Source organism: Candoia aspera, chromosome 13, assembly GCF_035149785.1.
Source record: "Candoia aspera isolate rCanAsp1 chromosome 13, rCanAsp1.hap2, whole genome shotgun sequence".
In the NCBI taxonomy this organism is placed as follows: Eukaryota; Metazoa; Chordata; class Lepidosauria; order Squamata; family Boidae; genus Candoia; species Candoia aspera.
In genome coordinates, this window is record NC_086165.1 from 6887001 (window position 1) to 6904167 (window position 17167).

Sequence of the window (17167 nt, forward strand, 5' to 3'; positions counted from 1 at the left end):
GCAGAGAGACAGGGACAGACTTTCAAGATTCCGTTATTCAACCCTTCAACATAAAATGGGATTCCTGGAATCCCTGTTTCCTGCCTGTTACGTGACCTGGCCTATCTCGAAAAGCTGCATTCAGTGACCACGTTCCAAGATTTCTCAGGGCTACCTATGAAGCTGGGGATCACGGGTTGCTTCCCCCTCCTCCAAATGCTGGGGCTCAATCATTCATGCTGTGAAAGGAAGTTCCACTGGACCCATGATCTTCATTTTTATTCCAGATGTTTGGCAATATAGCCTTAAGGTTGTGAGGAAAACAACAATCTGCGAAGATCATCCCACCAGCATGTCTATTTCTTGTATCTCTGAGATTTTTACACAGATCTAAGTATCTAAGTTACAGAGTGCACAAATAACATTATTTAATTCTCCACCTCAGAGTTACCAGTCACAAAGAAGGCTATAACAGCAATCCAAGTATGCCATTTTGTGTTTTTATTATTTGCTTGAAGGAACCAAAAAAAGACAACTCAACTCTTACCAAATAAGGGTTTCACAATGTATCCTGGGTAAATTCATAACACAGAACTGCTTCTAGCCACATGCAAAGACTCTCCATAGCAAGCCGCTTCTTCATCCACCTGGCCCACACTATTGATCCAACCAATAGTAGTTTTCCAGCAATCCAGCAGAAGTCTTCCACATTATAGCGCAGCCTGATTCTTTCCTAGTGGAAGTTCCTGGGAATTAGATCTGCAACCTTTGCACACCAAACATGTTTTAGCACTGAGATATGGCTGTTCTTTTTAAATCCTTTCTGTTTAGTTTTTCAGTCCATTAGCCCTCAGTCCAGATAGCAATCTTCTCAATGCATCTGCTCTCCAATTAGCAGCAGCAGAAATCCATCAATCCTGGGAGTCAGGTGAAACATCTAAGAGAGCTCTGTTCTCTTAGTCAAGGAATTGGAAGAGCCTTCTCTATCTGGGTAGCACTCTGTCAACCCCCCCCCCCCCAAATCATGGGATGGAACCCATCAAAACTAATCCTGTAGCTCATTAAATCCATTTATGTTGATCAGGGCTTCTTGGCTGGACATCAAGTTGCAATAGACCAAGATCTAAAGAGTGACACAGATATATAAATAACTCTGTTGGTTGAAGAATGACATTTCCAAAGTCAGAGGTGAAATAAAGAGGCATTTGGGGCATTAGCTGATTTACACCTTTCTGGGTCCCTTCTCTTGATGTCATCAGACATTCAAGCTGCCTCCAAAGAAGTGTTGATGGACACAATACTGGACCCTACAAACACTTGATCTGCAAGGCCTCCATCGCATATACTGCCATGAAGAAGTAGAATAGACTACCCAGGAGGTAGGAATGGTTAAGCACCAAGCAGATGGAATTCAGGAGTTGGGGGGTGAGGGTGCAGGGGCATTGGCGCAAGAGACTGGATTTGATGACAGTTGCAAGGCCAGTCTCAGAACTGACCACTCCCTACACAGAGAAGGATGACCTGGCACCCTTAAAGAATGCTTTGGAGTCCAACATGCAAGATAGGGCTGTGCTGGCAAATATGGAGAAGAGGATACAGCCATTCTTCGATCTGCAGACCCCTGCCTCTGGTTCACCAATGAACAGTTTCCAACCTCACTGTGAATCCTGCCTGCTCCATTCAATAAGGGCATGTAGACCACAAATGATCCACCCAACCTGGGATTTTCACACACACCTCCAGCTCATGGCTTTTGGGTCCTTCAGTGCAAGTCACTGCTCTGCAGAAAGGCAATTGGAGGGCTGGGTAGAGACCGGGTAAAGCAATGACATATGCTCAGCCCCCTTGATGGGCAGCTTGTGGCTGGCATAGTGGTGGATGACCTCTGGGATGTTGTCAAAGGGAGGGCTGTGCTGGCCCAAGACAAACTTGTTGTCTTCTGTCTGCAAGAGTTTCATGTGAAGGAAGCCTTGACTGCTCCTACAGAGAAGGAAGCACAAAAACATAGCACACACTTGTATTCATTCTAAGATTGTGACGGGGGGGGGGGGGCAAACATGTAAACATGGGGTATTTTAAGCCCAGTTTGTTGAACAAGCCAAAACAGGCCATAATCGAACCTTTCATACTTTGTGCTAAGCCATAATGGGATTTGCCTGGTTTTAACTTAGCATGTTGGGTAAACCCAGGCAGTCTTTTCTAAACCATGGCTTAGGACTCATTAGTGGGGTATGTGAAACCCAGCCAATTCGGATTCCCAGCAAATCATAGCTTAGCTCAATATTTCTCAACCTCAGCAACTTTAGGATGAGTGGACTTCAACTCCCAGAATTCCCCAGCCAGCTCCCAGAATTCTAGGAGTTGAAGTCCACCCATCTTAAAGTTGCTGAGGCTGAGGAACACTGGTTTAACTCAACCTATCCTGTAGCTTACCCTAAAACAAACCATGCTTTATTCACTGATCACATTCACACGGCAGAGTGAGCCATTCACACCTTAGAGTAAACCCTGACTTGGCCTTAACATAGCTAAAAGCAGAGTAGAACTAGTCTTTTGGCTCATTCAGTGACTCCCCTTCCCTGACCCAGGGTCAATGCCTGATCTTAGAGGAGGCCAAGACTGTGGCTACCAAGAGGCAGAATCATTTGCATTCACACACTCACTTCAGAGAGAGGGAAAAGGCATCGTGGCTACTCTCACTGTTTCGAACCAGGTAACTTGCTTCCCGGCAAAGTCGGAGAAGGCCCTCAGCATCCACCCGACTCAAGGTCCCATGATACCACCTGCAAAGAAGAAATCCATTCATTCATTCATCACTGTGCTTAGAAGGAGGAATCCAGCAAGTCACACATGCTCCTCCAATCCACCTTTATGGCTTCTACAATACGCCCAAGTTGCAGCATTGAATCTCTCTCCTCTTCCTCTTCGATGAAGGTGTGTCTCTTGGCCATGGATGTCCACGGGGTGGCGGGCAAATGATAACGCATGCACCACAAACCTGGCAGCCCTACAAGGTAGTCCAGACTAAGGAACCAATGCCATGTAGGTCAGTTCTACTTTTATTGTTCAGCTATAGTAACAGAAGCCTGCAAGTCTGGATCCACTTTCCCCCTCCCTCCCTTTACCTTTGTGTGAATTGGGATGGGGAAGCTTCTTTGAGATGTTTTCTCAAGTTACTTTCTTGGCCCAGGCTCAAGCCCCTCTTCTCTAACCATTGCCTTGATAGAAGCCCTTCTCCCTGTCCTTCAAGACCATCGTCTACAAAACCACGAGGCAAATTCTGCCCCTTGTGGACTTGTGTGATCATGTCGCCAGGCCAGAGCTGAGCCATCACCACACACATTACATCCTTTTGACAAAACCTCAACTTGTTCCAGACAACCCTGCCGGAGCTTGAAAGTAATGGCAGGCCCCCACTTTCACAGCACTGCTGATCAATAGCCCAGACATCCTTGTGTCCTCAACATCTTCTTTTTCTTCCATACGTAGATACAATTCTCCAGCCCATAAGCTTGCCACTCAGCTCAAGAGAGTAGAGCGCATAAACGGACCGGTCCAGAGGATGCTTGAGCAACAGCAGAGCAGCGGCAGATCCCAGGCTCCCTCCTCGCCTACTCACGCTTGGCTCTCGAGCGGCAGAGCAGGATTGACGTGTTCACCCAAAGCGGTCCCTTCCTCTGTGCTCAGCCAGCAGGGGGCGCTCTTTCCCTCTGTGCACTCCAGCATGTGGCTTTTCACCGTTCCTGTGCCTTGGAGCAGAAGCAGATAACTGAATGTGAAAGGAGGATCATGCAGCTGTGGGAGGGAGGTGCAGAACCAGAGTGAAAGGCAGGATCAGGCCCTGGGGAATTGTGGGTGGTGGGGGAAGAGATAGACCTAAGCACATAGCCCAGGTGCTGAGAATGTGGCAAAGGCAGGGGCACCTGCAGTGGGATCAAGACAATGGTGGTGGGAATTGTGCAACTGAAGCCCCGCCCTTTTTAACACATCATACGCGTGCAAAAAAAGCGGGGGTAAGGCTTTGAATATGTGGTTGCAACCAGCTTGATTTTTTCACCCCCTCCTCCAATTCTCCAATTCTGTCTCCTGGAAATTCTGAATTTGCTCTTCAACTGAGTTGGGCTAACGTCTGCATTTCTGGCGATGTGATGTCGCTCTGCGGATTGTAAAGGTCAAGGTGTGCAGACCAAGGGGCCCTGGAGAAAAGTGGACTGAAATTAATCCAAGGTCAACGTTCAGGGTAAACCTGCCCAGGATGGCCCTGGAAAGATAAAGAGCCTGGGCAGGTTTCCCTGTGAGGCAGACTTAACTGAATATCACGGGAGTCTGGTAGCACCTTTTCAGGTTGATTTTATTAAAAGGCATAAAGTTTCGTGAACTTCGTAAGATGCACATTTTATTAAATGGCTTAAGCTTTTGTGAATTTTCACTTCATCTGATGCCTGGTTCTAGCCGCTCCCTGCATCTGATGAAGGGAGCCAGAGTTCACAAGTGCTTACCGTTTTTAATAAAATGTTTTCAAAAGGAGGCCATGAGATCCCTCACTTCATCGTGCTTCATGCTTGCCATCTTTTATCCCAATCTTTTATGTTTTACTGATTTGATTGTAAAGTCTTTGTTTGATTGTCGGGAGCTGCCTGGAGTCACTGAGAATCGGGGGGCATACAAGTTTAATAGATGACAACAACGATGATGATCTGCTATCAGCTCAGTGTTGACTGTTAGCAACCACATATTTCTGGCTATCATGGACTTACGCATCTCTCCTCCTAGCATGAATACGGGGCATTTCATTTCTGATCAATGACCAAAGCAGTGATTTTCAAGATCCTAAACTGACACCACCCAGAGTCACTTGTTGAGATGTGTAGGTACGTAGATAGGCAGGCAGGCAGGCAGGCCGGCCGGCCGGCCGGCCTGCAATTGATGGCGCTGTTGCCATTATGCAACAACTTATGTGCTCTGGTTATGCTATTTCTAGGGTTGTAACACACACCAATGTTCAGCTTGCAAAGTTTGGGGATACTCACTACTGACATCCAGGAGGCCGGATGGAGCTGGGGAGTCGGGAGTGCTGGTGTTGGCATTCTGGAGGCCTGTTGGGACATCTGCAGATAAGCCTCTTTGGAGAACGAGGTGTTTCTCCGGTTCTGAGTGGTTAGTCGAACTATCAAGCTGTCCAACAGGTGGAGGCCACGGCAGGTCCTTGATTCCTTCAATCTCCACTGGGCGAGGAGAGAAGAGAAAGACTTCAGGAAGGGGGTGGCTGAAGATGCTCCGAGGGCAGAAGGAGGCCTTGGGTGGGGGGACAGGCAGCCTTGTGGCCACAGATGGGAAAAGACCATCCAAGTCATATTCTCAGGACCTCTCTGACTCAGAAGAATGAAAAGGAAGGTGGAGAGAATCAGCCGTGGATTTTGTGGATTGCTGGCAAGGCATCTTGCAATGGGGAGGGGGGAGTGTAAGGGGGTAATGAACAAACTGATGGATGGGTTTTGGCCTTAATTTTATTCCTGCACCAATCTACCCCTAATGTGAGCTGCCCCGCAGGAGGGAGGGGAAGGGGAGGAAAGTGAAAGTGAAAGTGGCAGGCAAGGAAGGGGGGAATTGTTTTTCAAACTTGGCCACATTAAGATGTGTGGACTTCAACTCCCAGAATTCCCCAGAGCAAAAGTCCCCAGTGCTTGGGCCAGCAGGCTATTTGTGAAAGCATGGCCACTCTCTTCCTTCCACAGCCCCCCTTTTCCATTGTCAAACTGATTACTACAGTTACCCAAAGCCAAACGGGTGAGCCTGCTCCCCATCACCCCATCTAGCCTGATAGCTTTACCTTTTTCTCTGAGGAGTTGAACCGCCTTGCAAAAAAGGACTTGGCATTCTTAGAAACTAAAAATGGTGGGTAGCTGTAGCTGATTCTTGGAAAATAAAGTGGCGGTGGCACGTGGTTTTGCAGCCAGCCAGCTTCCCCTCTCCATTTAAAAAAATGAAATGAATCTTTCAAAAAAAGTCATGCAGGTGGACCAGGAGCCTGGCATCTGTACAGGTAGTCCTCAACTTATGACCATAATAGGAACTGGAAAATTTGTCATTAAGTGGTGTGGTCATTAAATGAGGCATCACATGACTACACCCAATTTTATGACCTTTTTTGCTATGGTCATTAAGTGAATCACGCAGTTTCCCATGACTTTGCTTGCATAAATGGCAATCACGTGACCCCAGGATGCTGCAACCGTCATAAATACATGCTGGTCGCCAAGCACGTGAATTTTGATCACGTGACCACAGGGATGCCGTGATGGTTGTAAGCACAAGGACTGGATGTAAGTCACTTTTTCCAGTGCTGTCATAACTTTGAACAGTCGCTAAATGAATGGTCATAAGTTGAGGACTACCTGTAGTTCCACTCGTACCTATGGTACTAACTAGTGCTGCAGCATCTCGGCTTACCAGCAAAGACTCTGGAGATCCGCTCCCTTTTCCACTCCCAAGGCTGGTCGTACTCCTCTGGAGGCCTCTCATCATCTTCTGGCAGCCATGAGTAGCGGCAGGGGACAAGGGGCTCAGAAGAAGGCTGGACATCTGGGCCTGGTTCATTCTCAGGGGCTTCGTAGGGAGTGTCGTACAAATGCAGAGGCTTTTGGCTGGCAAGTCCTTCCTTGGACCCATTCTTCTGAACCTCTGGCGGCAAAGAAAAGATCCGCTTTAAGACCTCCCACTCCTGGCTATGCACGCATCACAAAACCAACTCTTACCTCCGAATAACTTCTCGTAGCATATTGGAAGGACATTCTGCTGTATACAAGCAGCAGTGAGGCTGGTCACAATGTTTTGATGATAAGTGGAGGAAAATGAAGAGACGAAAACAGGGCTCAACTGTGTCCAATATCCCAACTCCTGGTTTTTTGGCCAAACTGGCCTGAAAGCAGCTAAACAAAACAGTCCAAGTATAAAAATGTGTGCCCAACAACCTGATAAAAAGTGGATCACTTTTATCAGCTATGTGTTATATTTATCTTAGTTTACTCCATTTAAATATACACCCTGTCCACATTTGCAAAATACAGTAAGCCACAATTGCTGTAAAATCTGGCTTATCGGATTTTACAAGGGCCTTCTGTCCAATGACTGGCCCAGCTCCTGTCATAAAAGAAACCAGAAACTGATCTGGAAAAGATCATTAAAACTGACCTTCATGACGATTTGTTGAACAAATCACAATAAATGCATTCACACAACACATCAAGCCACAAACCACACCGGTTGGGTTCAGACATGTTAAGCTGAAATCAAGCCATCCGTATGTTGGATAAGTCCAAGACATGAAGCCAAGTTTGGCTTTACGCTTGAAGGAGGCCACCTACATAACCTGCCTTCAAACTCTAGCTAATTAGAGTTTGCACATGACCAGAACAGTAGGGCCAAACAGGAAATGAGGGCATGGATTTGCAGGACTTTCTCAAACCTGCATGCTCCTGTATATGTCCACAGCACTCATCTCTACACTGGGGAAAAGGAATGAATTCCAGCACATGGAGGTCAGCAGCAGATGGGATGATTACATGCCTCCCTTACCAGCCAGGAGCTTCTGAGCTTCAAATGGTTCCACGTAGCCTTCATTTTTCTCCCTTTCCTGCTCCCTCATCTGACTGCTAGTTTCTTGCCTTGTATCAAATGGATCTGAATAGTCTTGAAGAATTGCCATCTAAAAAAGGAAAAGGAAATTCAGTTAGTTCAATAGTAGCCAGGAGAAAAGCAACTTTTGCTTGGGCACAAGGAGGAAGAATGAGAAAAAACTAGTTTGGTGTCGTGGTGAAAGCACCAAGCTAGAAACCAGGAGATTGGGAGTTCTAGTCCCATCCTGGGCACGAAGCCAGCAGGGTGCCCTTGGGCCAGTCCCTCTCTCTCAGCCCTAGGAAGGAAGCAATGGCGAACCACTTCTGAAAAACCTTGCCAAGAAAACAGCAGGGACTTGTCCAGGCAGTTTTCAAGAATCGGACATGACTGAAGGGATAAAAAAGGAAGGATCCCTCAAACCAAGATGCACCCATGTCCTTAATTCTGAAGATGCCATTTCCCTGTTTTGCACCAGCCACGCTGGAGGATTTGGAGGCTCAAGCGAGAAGCAAAGTCACTTGTCCACCCCTGTCCACACGTCAGCAACCCAAGCAGAGACGCTTCATCTATTTGCTAAAAAGGAGGCCCAAAGGCAAAATGTACAGGAACTCAGCACATGCTTCTGCTTGTATATTTAGAAGAAAGGCCCATGGGCTGGATTCATACAAAACGCGATGCTGGGCTAAAAGAGGGTCGAGCGGTTGGCCACTTGGGGTTGTCTTTGCAGGTTGTGTGAACCAGTCAATCAAATCAAGCTATTGTAGGCTTACAATGCGAACCCAGCAATGGTGTTTTAAGAAAGATTTAGCACCTGAGGCCACAAGATTTATTGTATTTACATAAAAGGCCAGGATTAACTTGTATAAATACAATCCCACAGTGGGTTTCCTGGGGAGTTTTCAGCTTTTCTAAAACACAAAGAAAATAGCCAAAATACCCAGCTTACTTTGGGGATTGTTCCAGCTTTTTTGCCCAACCTGCTTAATTGAGCATGCCTACTGTTTATTTTGCTTGTCTTAGCAGCCCTAAAACATTACCCAACCACGAATCCCAGTCTATACATACAAACACACACACACACACACACACATATACCCACTATCATCTTTTCCCCCCTGCACAAAATACATTACAGGGCGCCCTCCCAGATGTTCCGGACGACCAACTCCATAGACCCTCGCTCTTAGCAGTGGCCGATGGAGGTCTGAGCCCCGAACAGTTCGCAAACTGGTCAGCCTGGGCGCCCCAAGGCAGCCGAGCCAAAGAAACCCGGCTTCCCCGCAAGGCGAACCGGGCTCCGACGCCTCCGCGGGAGAAAAGTCCCCCGCTCCGGCAGAGAAAGCGCGCGGCCGGGCCCCCCGCCCCCCGCCCCTCCCGCAGCAGGACCTGGCTCTCCTTCTGGCCCGGCGGGTCCCCAAGCCCGGGGGCGGCGGGCGCCCTCTCCGCCGCCGCCGCCTCCACCCGGATGAGCCGGCGGCGGGGCGACCGGCAGCGGCGGGCGGCGGGCGGCGCGGAGCCCCCGCCGTAGGGATCCTCGAAGTCGCGCTCGCGCTGCAGGCGGTAGGCGGCCAGCAGGTCGGGCTGCTCCGGACCCGCCGCGTAGTCCGGCTGCGGCGGCGCGGGCTTGGCGCTGCGGAAGAGCAGGCGGTCGCGGAGCCAGCGCGCCATGATGCGGCGGGGCGGGCGCCCCGGCGGCCCTCCCCGGCCCGGGCGGCTTCGGGGCTAGCCGGCCGCCGCCGCCATCCCTCGCCTCTGGCAGCCTCGGGGCGCCGCCGCCGCCCGTGCACACCACGCGCGCTCCCCCGGCGGCCCCCCGGCTGCTTTCCCCGCGGCAGGCGCCCCGGCGGTGCCCGTCCTCGCCGGGCAAGACCCCCGGGCCCGGCTCTGCCCCGGGGGGCGCCCACCGCCTTCCCTACACACGCATCCTCCGCGTTTTACCTCGCGCCGGCAGCCCTCCAGCTGCTGCGGGACTACGAGGCCCGGCAGCCCCGGGCAGGGCGGCTCTCGGTGAGGGACGATGGGAGCTGTAGTTCGCGGCTTCGGGGTGCCCCCCCCCCCGCTCTCAGTCTCCGCTCGGGCGGCTAAGCCGGGACTCGCTGCGGGGCGACGTGAAGACGCGTGCAGAGGAACAGTGCAAGAAGCACTACGATACACGGCGCCTCCTCCCAGAGGTTCCGGACGACCAGCTCCATGGTCCCCCGCCATGAGCAGTGGCCGATGGAGGTTGGAGTCCCAAACAGGTCGCAAGCTCGCTGAACTGGTCAGCCTGCGCGCCCCAGGGCCCAGGGCGGCCAATACAACACAATACAACACAATACAATGAACCGCTGTCAACTCAACGCAGCTTCTTCTCTTTGAGCGTGCATTGGAGTCACGTGTGAGTGAGGGAGAGGGAGCCCCATCTGTGCTCATTTATGGCCCATGCAGGCACGTTTATGCAGGATCAAGAGGCAGATAGACCAGTGTTTCTCAACCTTGGCAATTTTATGAAGGGTGGACTTCAACTCCCAGAATTCCCCAGCCAGCATAGTTGTTGAAGTCCACCCTTCATAAAGTTGCCAAGGTTGAGAAACACTGAGATAGCCTCTACCTGGAGTGAAGCTCGACTACAGCATGGTCAACTGCCTGTTTTCGACTTGGCAAGGCATGACCAGACCCGCCCAACACCTTTTTTTTTTTAAACAGGCCTGTTGATCACATGTCCTACCCCAATTTCGGCTACCTCTGGGCCTGAGAATCCGGACTGGGGTCACCGGCCAAACTTCACCTATGAAAAAGACACGTGTCTTCACTCAAAATGTGGTTTGCCTGTTTGTGCTTGAAGAGTGGGGAACACAGTCCCTGTGGTTGGTAAAATGTCAATGAAGATTCTCAGTCAACCAGATGGAATTGGAGTTGGGTCAGGGCTTGGTGCAACGTGTGAACCTGGCCTGCCTGAGGAAGGCAGTTCACAAAAGTGGGGCCAAATGAATTCATGTCATTAGGACATACAAACATCAGGGAGATGTTTTTCTTGCCCCCTTTGTCATCTCGCTAGGGTATACTACAAATTTAAACAAACACCTTTTAATTATAAATTATCATCTCCAGTTCTCAGAGATTGCCTGGACAAGACCCTGCAGTCTTCTTGGCAAGGTTCTTCAGAAGTGGTTTGCCATTGCCTCCTTCCTAGGGCTGAGACAGAGTGACTGGCCCAAGGTCACCCTGCTGGCTTTTGGCCCAAGGCGGGACTAGAACTCACGGTCCCCTGGTTTCTAGCCTGGTGCCTTAATCACCACACCATTTATTTAATATTTATTTATACACCGCTGTATAAATAAAGATTAAATAAATATAGAATGGAATAAATAGAATAGCATAAATAAATAGTCTGCCTTAATGCAAAATATCTAACTGACCTGAAATGTGTGAAATAATCTTAAAACAGCAAAATGCACACACCTCCTATGCAACGTCCATGAAAATGCAACCCGGGGTGCTGCCCACTGATTTCCAGCAAGCTTGGAGTGACACTTCCAGCAAATGCACCCAGAACGTTCACCCAGAGGCTTTTCACTCCGAATCTCGAATCGGATTCCTGCTGGACCCAAGGAGCCTCATTTGTGCGTTTTGCAGCGGCGTTTACTACCGCACCGTTTAAAAGCCACAGAAGAGTTTCCCTTTAATTAAACATGGGGAAAACGAATTTAGGAAGCAAGAAAAGGAACGTCGCCCTTGCCGTGACTCGGATTCGAACCGAGGTTGCTGCGGCCACAACGCAGAGTACTAACCACTATACGATCACGGCGAGCCACCCGGGCGCTGGGGAAGAAGCCTGGCAACCACCTTTTTCATGACTACAGCCGCTGACGTCACCCCCTCTCTGAACGCGGACTCGGCCCCGCCCTCCGCAGCGCCGCCTCTGCCGGGCGGGCTCGCTTCTCCCCCGGCGCCCGCAGCGCGGAAGAGCGCTGTGCTCGCGGACGGCTGGCGGGCTTCCCGGGCGCCCGCGGTCTCTCGCAAAGCGTCCCCCTTCGCTCCCTGCAGGATAGTTTTTTTGCGGGGGCGGGGGGGACCTGCAGGGCTTGAAGCCTTCTCTGCTCGCGCGCTGAGCTCTGCCGGCAAAGCAAAGCAAAGCAAGGGGGCAGCTGGACCGGGCGAAGGTGCAGCCTGTTCCTACCGGGGGTCTGCAGGTGGGCTGGGCAGGGATGCTCTTCCTTCCCCAGAGAGCAGGGGGCGGGGGCAGGATGATAGCAGCCTATCTCACGGGGCGGGGGGGGGGGTTGTGGGGAAAACAGGAGTATTAGGTATGTTCGCCCCCCTGAGTTCTATATATTAAAAGGGCAGGATAAAAATATAATAACAATAATAACTGTAGTCCAGCACTTATTATTATTATTATTAATTATAATAATAATGTTATTCTAATAATAACAATAATAACAATAATAACTGTAGTCCAGGACTTATTATTATTTATTATTAATTCTAATAATAATGTTATTATTTATTCTAATAAGAACAATAAGAACAATAATAATGGTAGTCCAGCACTTAGAAAAATAAGAACAACAATAACTGTAGTCCAGCACTTATTATTATTAATTCTAATAATAAATATTATTTATTCTAATGATAACAATAATAATAACAACGGTAGTCCAGCACTTAGAATAACAACAACAACAACAACAACTGTGGGGCTCTGTGGTGGCTGCAGGCATTAATAACATCTGTGGGCTTCCATAATCCAGATCTTGCAATTTTCTTCCTCTTAGAGAAGTAAAATAAAAGATTGGGCTGCTATCAATTCTGCTCCCTTTGGCTCAGGAGAATGGGGTGGAGGGAACTCAACAGTGAATTTTTTGGACAATAGCTGTCAGATGACCTACAGAGGCTGGCAATGAGTTTTAGACGGTACCGCATAGTCTTTAAGTGCCATTTATGGGCAAAGGTGGCCAGGCCTTCTGCCCGTCTATCTTTCCATCTCTATAATTATTTTCCCCACCCTTAAGAATCAGCTTGCTTGGGTTTTCATGTGCTAAAGTTCAGGGCATTTTGCTGAGGGATGGAAACATACATTCCCAGTCACAGTTATACCCATGAGAGCTTTGGAAGAAACCACAGTCTCAGATGAGGCCATATCAAGAAGAATCTACCTGTACTTCCGTAACAGAAACAAATGCTTCGTTTCTGCCACCTTCCCCCGCTGCAAATTGCTTTTGCGTCTGTCTGTCTGTCTGTCTGTCTGTCTGTCTGTCTGTCTATCTATCTATCTATCTATCTATCTATCTATCTATCTATCTATTTATCTGTGGCAGTGCTGTAATCTATCCCCAAGTGGCATTCAGGTTTAAGAATGAGCTGTTGGTTGATTTCACTCAGTTGCTAAACCCAAGTGCACAAAACACAGTTTCTTATGCTCGCATAACACACTATGCCCAAATAAAGTTATGTGGTGGCTTAATCATGCCAGCTGGTAAAACAGTGGCTGGTTCCCCACAACATGCTGAACCACAAACTGTGGTAGCTTAGCTGAATGCGTTGCGACAAGGCAGCCACTAACTATATCAGGCATGGCGGGAAGAGAGGATGTTGACATTCGGTCTATTGTGATGTCACTGGAGAAGAGATTTCTCCCGGAAAGAACTTTCAAATTCTCTGAAGTCCTTCTGATGGATATCAGTAGGGGTACCTCTTCCCCTTGAAAAAACTTTATTTATTAGGAGTCACTCACAGCAGGCTTGTTTGGAAGATTCAACGGTTATTCAGATTCACTCAAAAGGAAAGTGCATGCCACCTACCAAGCACCAGACAAATGATGCCACTGGCATGATTCTCTGCATAATATTAGCAGTGGAAAGGTATGATGACACTTACAAGGTTAATATCCCTGGAAGAGTTAGGGGCATGTATCATCCTGTTACATGCATACATACCATTTTATTTATAACCTTACAATAAAGATAGTGCAAGTGCTCCTGGTTGTGCTTCTTGTCCGGACTACCTCACAGGGCTAACATCCATCTTGCAAGACTGAACGTATTTCTCACGTACCATCACAACAAGTGACCTCATATGAATTTTCCTGCACTATTTACTGTACATCAGGTGGGAAAATTGATCCACAAAGTTTGGTACCTGCCTTCCGATACTGATGTGAAGGAATTGTGGACATGACTAAAACGAAGGTTGGGCTGTGAAATTGACTTTGTAGCTGGTTGGCAACCAAGCATAAAACCTGCCAGACATCAGGTTTTAAAATCAATATGGGGTGTGCTTAGGTGGGTCATCCGGAGTTGTGTTTTCCCCTTGCTTTAATGAATGAATGGAACTGCTGGGTTGTACATGAGGGATCCTGTTAGGTTATTATCTCCGCTGTCCAAGGTTGGTGGTTATGCAATTGGCACTTATAACAAGTAAATAAAACTCTCCAAGGGACTTTGCTGCATTGGGTTCTTCTTAAGTGAATACTGCAACGTGTAAAGGTAATTCTTCTGCTTCTGATTACATGTTCGTATCGTTCCTTATCATTTCACTGAATGCTCTTTGATGCTTATAGCCATTTTTGCAAGTCGATGTACAATTTTTGTTTATTCATAGGATTTGGCTCTCACTTGTCAAGCTGCAGCCTCCCAGAACACATCATATAAATATTCGGTACGAAAATTAATAAAATTATGACTCATATAAATAAGAATTGGCAGAGTTAAAGGAGAAGTGGCAGAAAACAAAAGCTAATCTTAAGGCCTGGTGGGGGAAAAAAAGCTTTTCCTATGGAGCTGCAAAGACAACACGTTTAGCAACTCAACTTCACCCCTGATGGTGTAAAAAGCTTCAAAAAGGCTTTTTAGATGGAACCCAAAATACCAAGGGATTCTTGTAGGAATAGATACTGCTATGCCAAAAATGTCTGAGTTTCCCACATTAGGGGAAGAAGAGATGGATGGAAAGTAACATGATTCCTGTGCAAATATGGAATAAGGGTTGAGCCATTCCTAATAACCAGATAATTCTGGTGTTTAAAGCTCTCCTTTGGGACCTGATCTACAAACTAAGGTTTTGCACAAGTGGACTGTTCCATGGTCTTTACAGAGGTGACATTTGTCAGGAATAGAAGCGTTCCACACCAATAAAAGTGAAAAGATGTCCTAGAAAGAGCCAGATTGTTTATTTGTCCTCACGGTGATTTATCATATAACAACCAAGTGGACGTATCTCTGCTCTAAGGAGGCAATGAAGCAGTGGAGAAAGATTCAGGGAAAGGGCCCAGTGAAGGTTTCCTCTTCCCACCCCCCAAAAATCCAAACCAGCTTTCCTTGGCTCTCCCAGCAACCTTCCGTCAAGTTGAAGAAATGCAATTTCTCCTTGTTAAAATGAAGAAAGGCCTGCTCTTTGAAAAGGTCTGCATGTACCCTTCTCAACACTTGATGCACAAGCAACCCTTCAAAAGAAACAAAAAAATTGCCCAAAGTAATTGCTCCGAGATGACTTTACTAACAATTTCAAAGAAGTCACTCTCAAGGTATTCCTCTATTACAGGGTTTCCCAGCCAGGGTTCCTTGGCACCCTCAGGTTCCACGAGAGGTCACCAGGGGTTCCCTGGGAGAGCACGATTTATTTAAAAAATGATTTCAAATTTGGACTTCACATTAAAGAGGTAAGTTTCCTTCTTTATTTTCAGTTTAAGAACCCTGTTAATGGCATATCCTGCCCACGAAACGAATCTAATAATTTTGTAACTTCTGGCCGATATTTGAGCCTGAATGTGCAGGGGTTCCCCGAGACCAGTAAATATTTCAGGGGTTCCTCCAGGGTCAAAAGGTTCAGAAAGGCCGCTCTATTATGACAATAGCCTTTCAAAAAGCTAGTGAAAATTATAGCGGAGACAAAAGGTTTGCAATATCCCGCATCGTCCGTATTTTACTTTGTGCGCTGCTGAACCAACAAGCATTGCAACGCCCTGTAGAAAGGGGCTCCAAATTACCAAGGGGTGGAACGTTGGGTCTGGGGTCCTTGACTTTCACAAGTTGGCAGTGGAAGGAGATGAGTAAGGTGAACTGCAGACCTCGAGCGTTTGACACTTTCTGTGGGCTACTAAGGTTCAGGGCTAAATCTCACGTACAAGAACGCACCACCGGGATGATTCACGGTTGAAAATCCATGCGTTTTCTCCAAAAGTGGCCATGGCTTGTTCCCCCAAATGTAAATTATGCTAATGCCATTAAAGCCTGTTATACTCAAATAAGCTGTCTAGACGAAGGGAGCATATATAAAGAAATGCAAACACAACCCAGTTTCTTCACCACTGTATTTTGAATTAACTTTACAATCGTTTGTCTAACAGTATATTTTAAGTTGATGGAAACCAGATGTGATTCTGGGCTATCCTCCCTGGTGCTTAAGTGTTAAAGGCACAACCTGAAATGTACAAAGGCAGGCATACTTTGTTTTTCTTATCCTGATCTCTGCATAGGTATGAAATATGAAAACCCAGGGAGCTGGTCCCCTTTTTCCATGTTCCCTGCTTCACTTGTTCCAGAAATAATCCACTTTATTTCGTATCTGTTCAGGATCCCCACTTGACATAACTGCCAAATATGTTGGACTACAATTCCCATCACCCTGCCAGCAGAGGTTAGACTGACCCACACACAAAGCCACGAGATGGACAAGCTGTAATAAACTCTGTGCAAGGATCTGGTGCGGACATCCATCAAACGAACAGAACGGAGAGCGTTGGGCCCAAACTGACATACTATCACCTCTGTGGGCAGAGCTGCTCAGCCAGCACTAACAGGAGAAATATGATCGTGTGCACACAGGAGGCTGGCAGCACAAACTTTATGGTGGGAAGGCCGGACAGAATTTATTTGAAGGCAGAGAAATCAATCACAGTGTCAAAATTGTGTATCGGTGAAATTGGGGGTCCCAAGTGGTGCCTTTGCAAAAGCATCCAGTGCCTCAAGTCAAGAATAGTAATTTCCAAGTAGAGTTAAAACTGTTACGGTCAAAGAGTTGTCTTGTACAAGCAGAATACAGTCCCCCACAAAGAGGCTCACTCCTTAAACCAGTTTCTCAACCTTGGCCACTTTAAGCTGGGTGGACTTCAACTCCCAGAATTACGTTACTTACTTAACTTACGCTATTTACTTACTTTACGCTATTTACTTAACTTACGTTACTTACTTACTTTACGCTATTTACTTAACTTACGTTACTTACTTAACTTACGCTATTTACTTAACTTATGCTATTTACTTACTTTACGCTATTAACTTAACTTACACTGTTAACTTACGCTACTTACTTAACTTACGTTACTTGCTTAACTTACGCTACTTACTTACTTTACGCTATTTACTTAACTTACGTTACTTACTTAACTTATGCTACTTGCTTAACTTATGCTACTTGCTTAACTTACGCTACTTGCTTAACTTACGCTGTTTACTTAACTTATGCTATTTACTTACTTTACGCTATTAACTTAACTTACGCTGTTAACTTACGCTACTTACTTAACTTACGTTACTTGCTTAACTTATGCTACTTGCTTAACTTACGCTACTTGCTTAACTTACGCTGTTTA

The 17167-nt window shown here is 47.3% G+C and overlaps 1 protein-coding gene and 1 non-coding gene across 8 annotated transcripts; both read right to left on the minus strand.

The window, feature by feature from the left end:
* Positions 1–457: 457 nt before the first annotated feature.
* Positions 458–11423, minus strand: SHF (Src homology 2 domain containing F). 7 transcript variants are annotated; one of them, XM_063314077.1, is made up of 7 exons: positions 11367–11423; positions 7555–7684; positions 6430–6660; positions 5010–5204; positions 3599–3728; positions 2643–2762; positions 458–1959 (listed from the first exon to the last, which is right to left on the minus strand). In XM_063314077.1, the coding sequence occupies exons 2-7, from the start codon at positions 7682–7684 to the stop codon at positions 1752–1754; spliced, it is 1014 nt and encodes a 337-aa protein (XP_063170147.1). In that variant the 5' UTR covers positions 11367–11423; the 3' UTR covers positions 458–1751. The 7 variants fall into 7 exon arrangements, with proteins under 7 accessions (XP_063170147.1, XP_063170146.1, XP_063170148.1 ...); XM_063314076.1 differs by lacking the exon at positions 11367–11423 and adding an exon at positions 11038–11127; XM_063314078.1 differs by lacking the exon at positions 11367–11423 and adding an exon at positions 9535–9643.
* Positions 11312–11383, minus strand: TRNAH-GUG (transfer RNA histidin (anticodon GUG)). Its single transcript has one exon. It is a non-coding gene; the product is annotated as a tRNA-His (tRNA).
* Positions 11424–17167: the final 5744 nt, after the last annotated feature.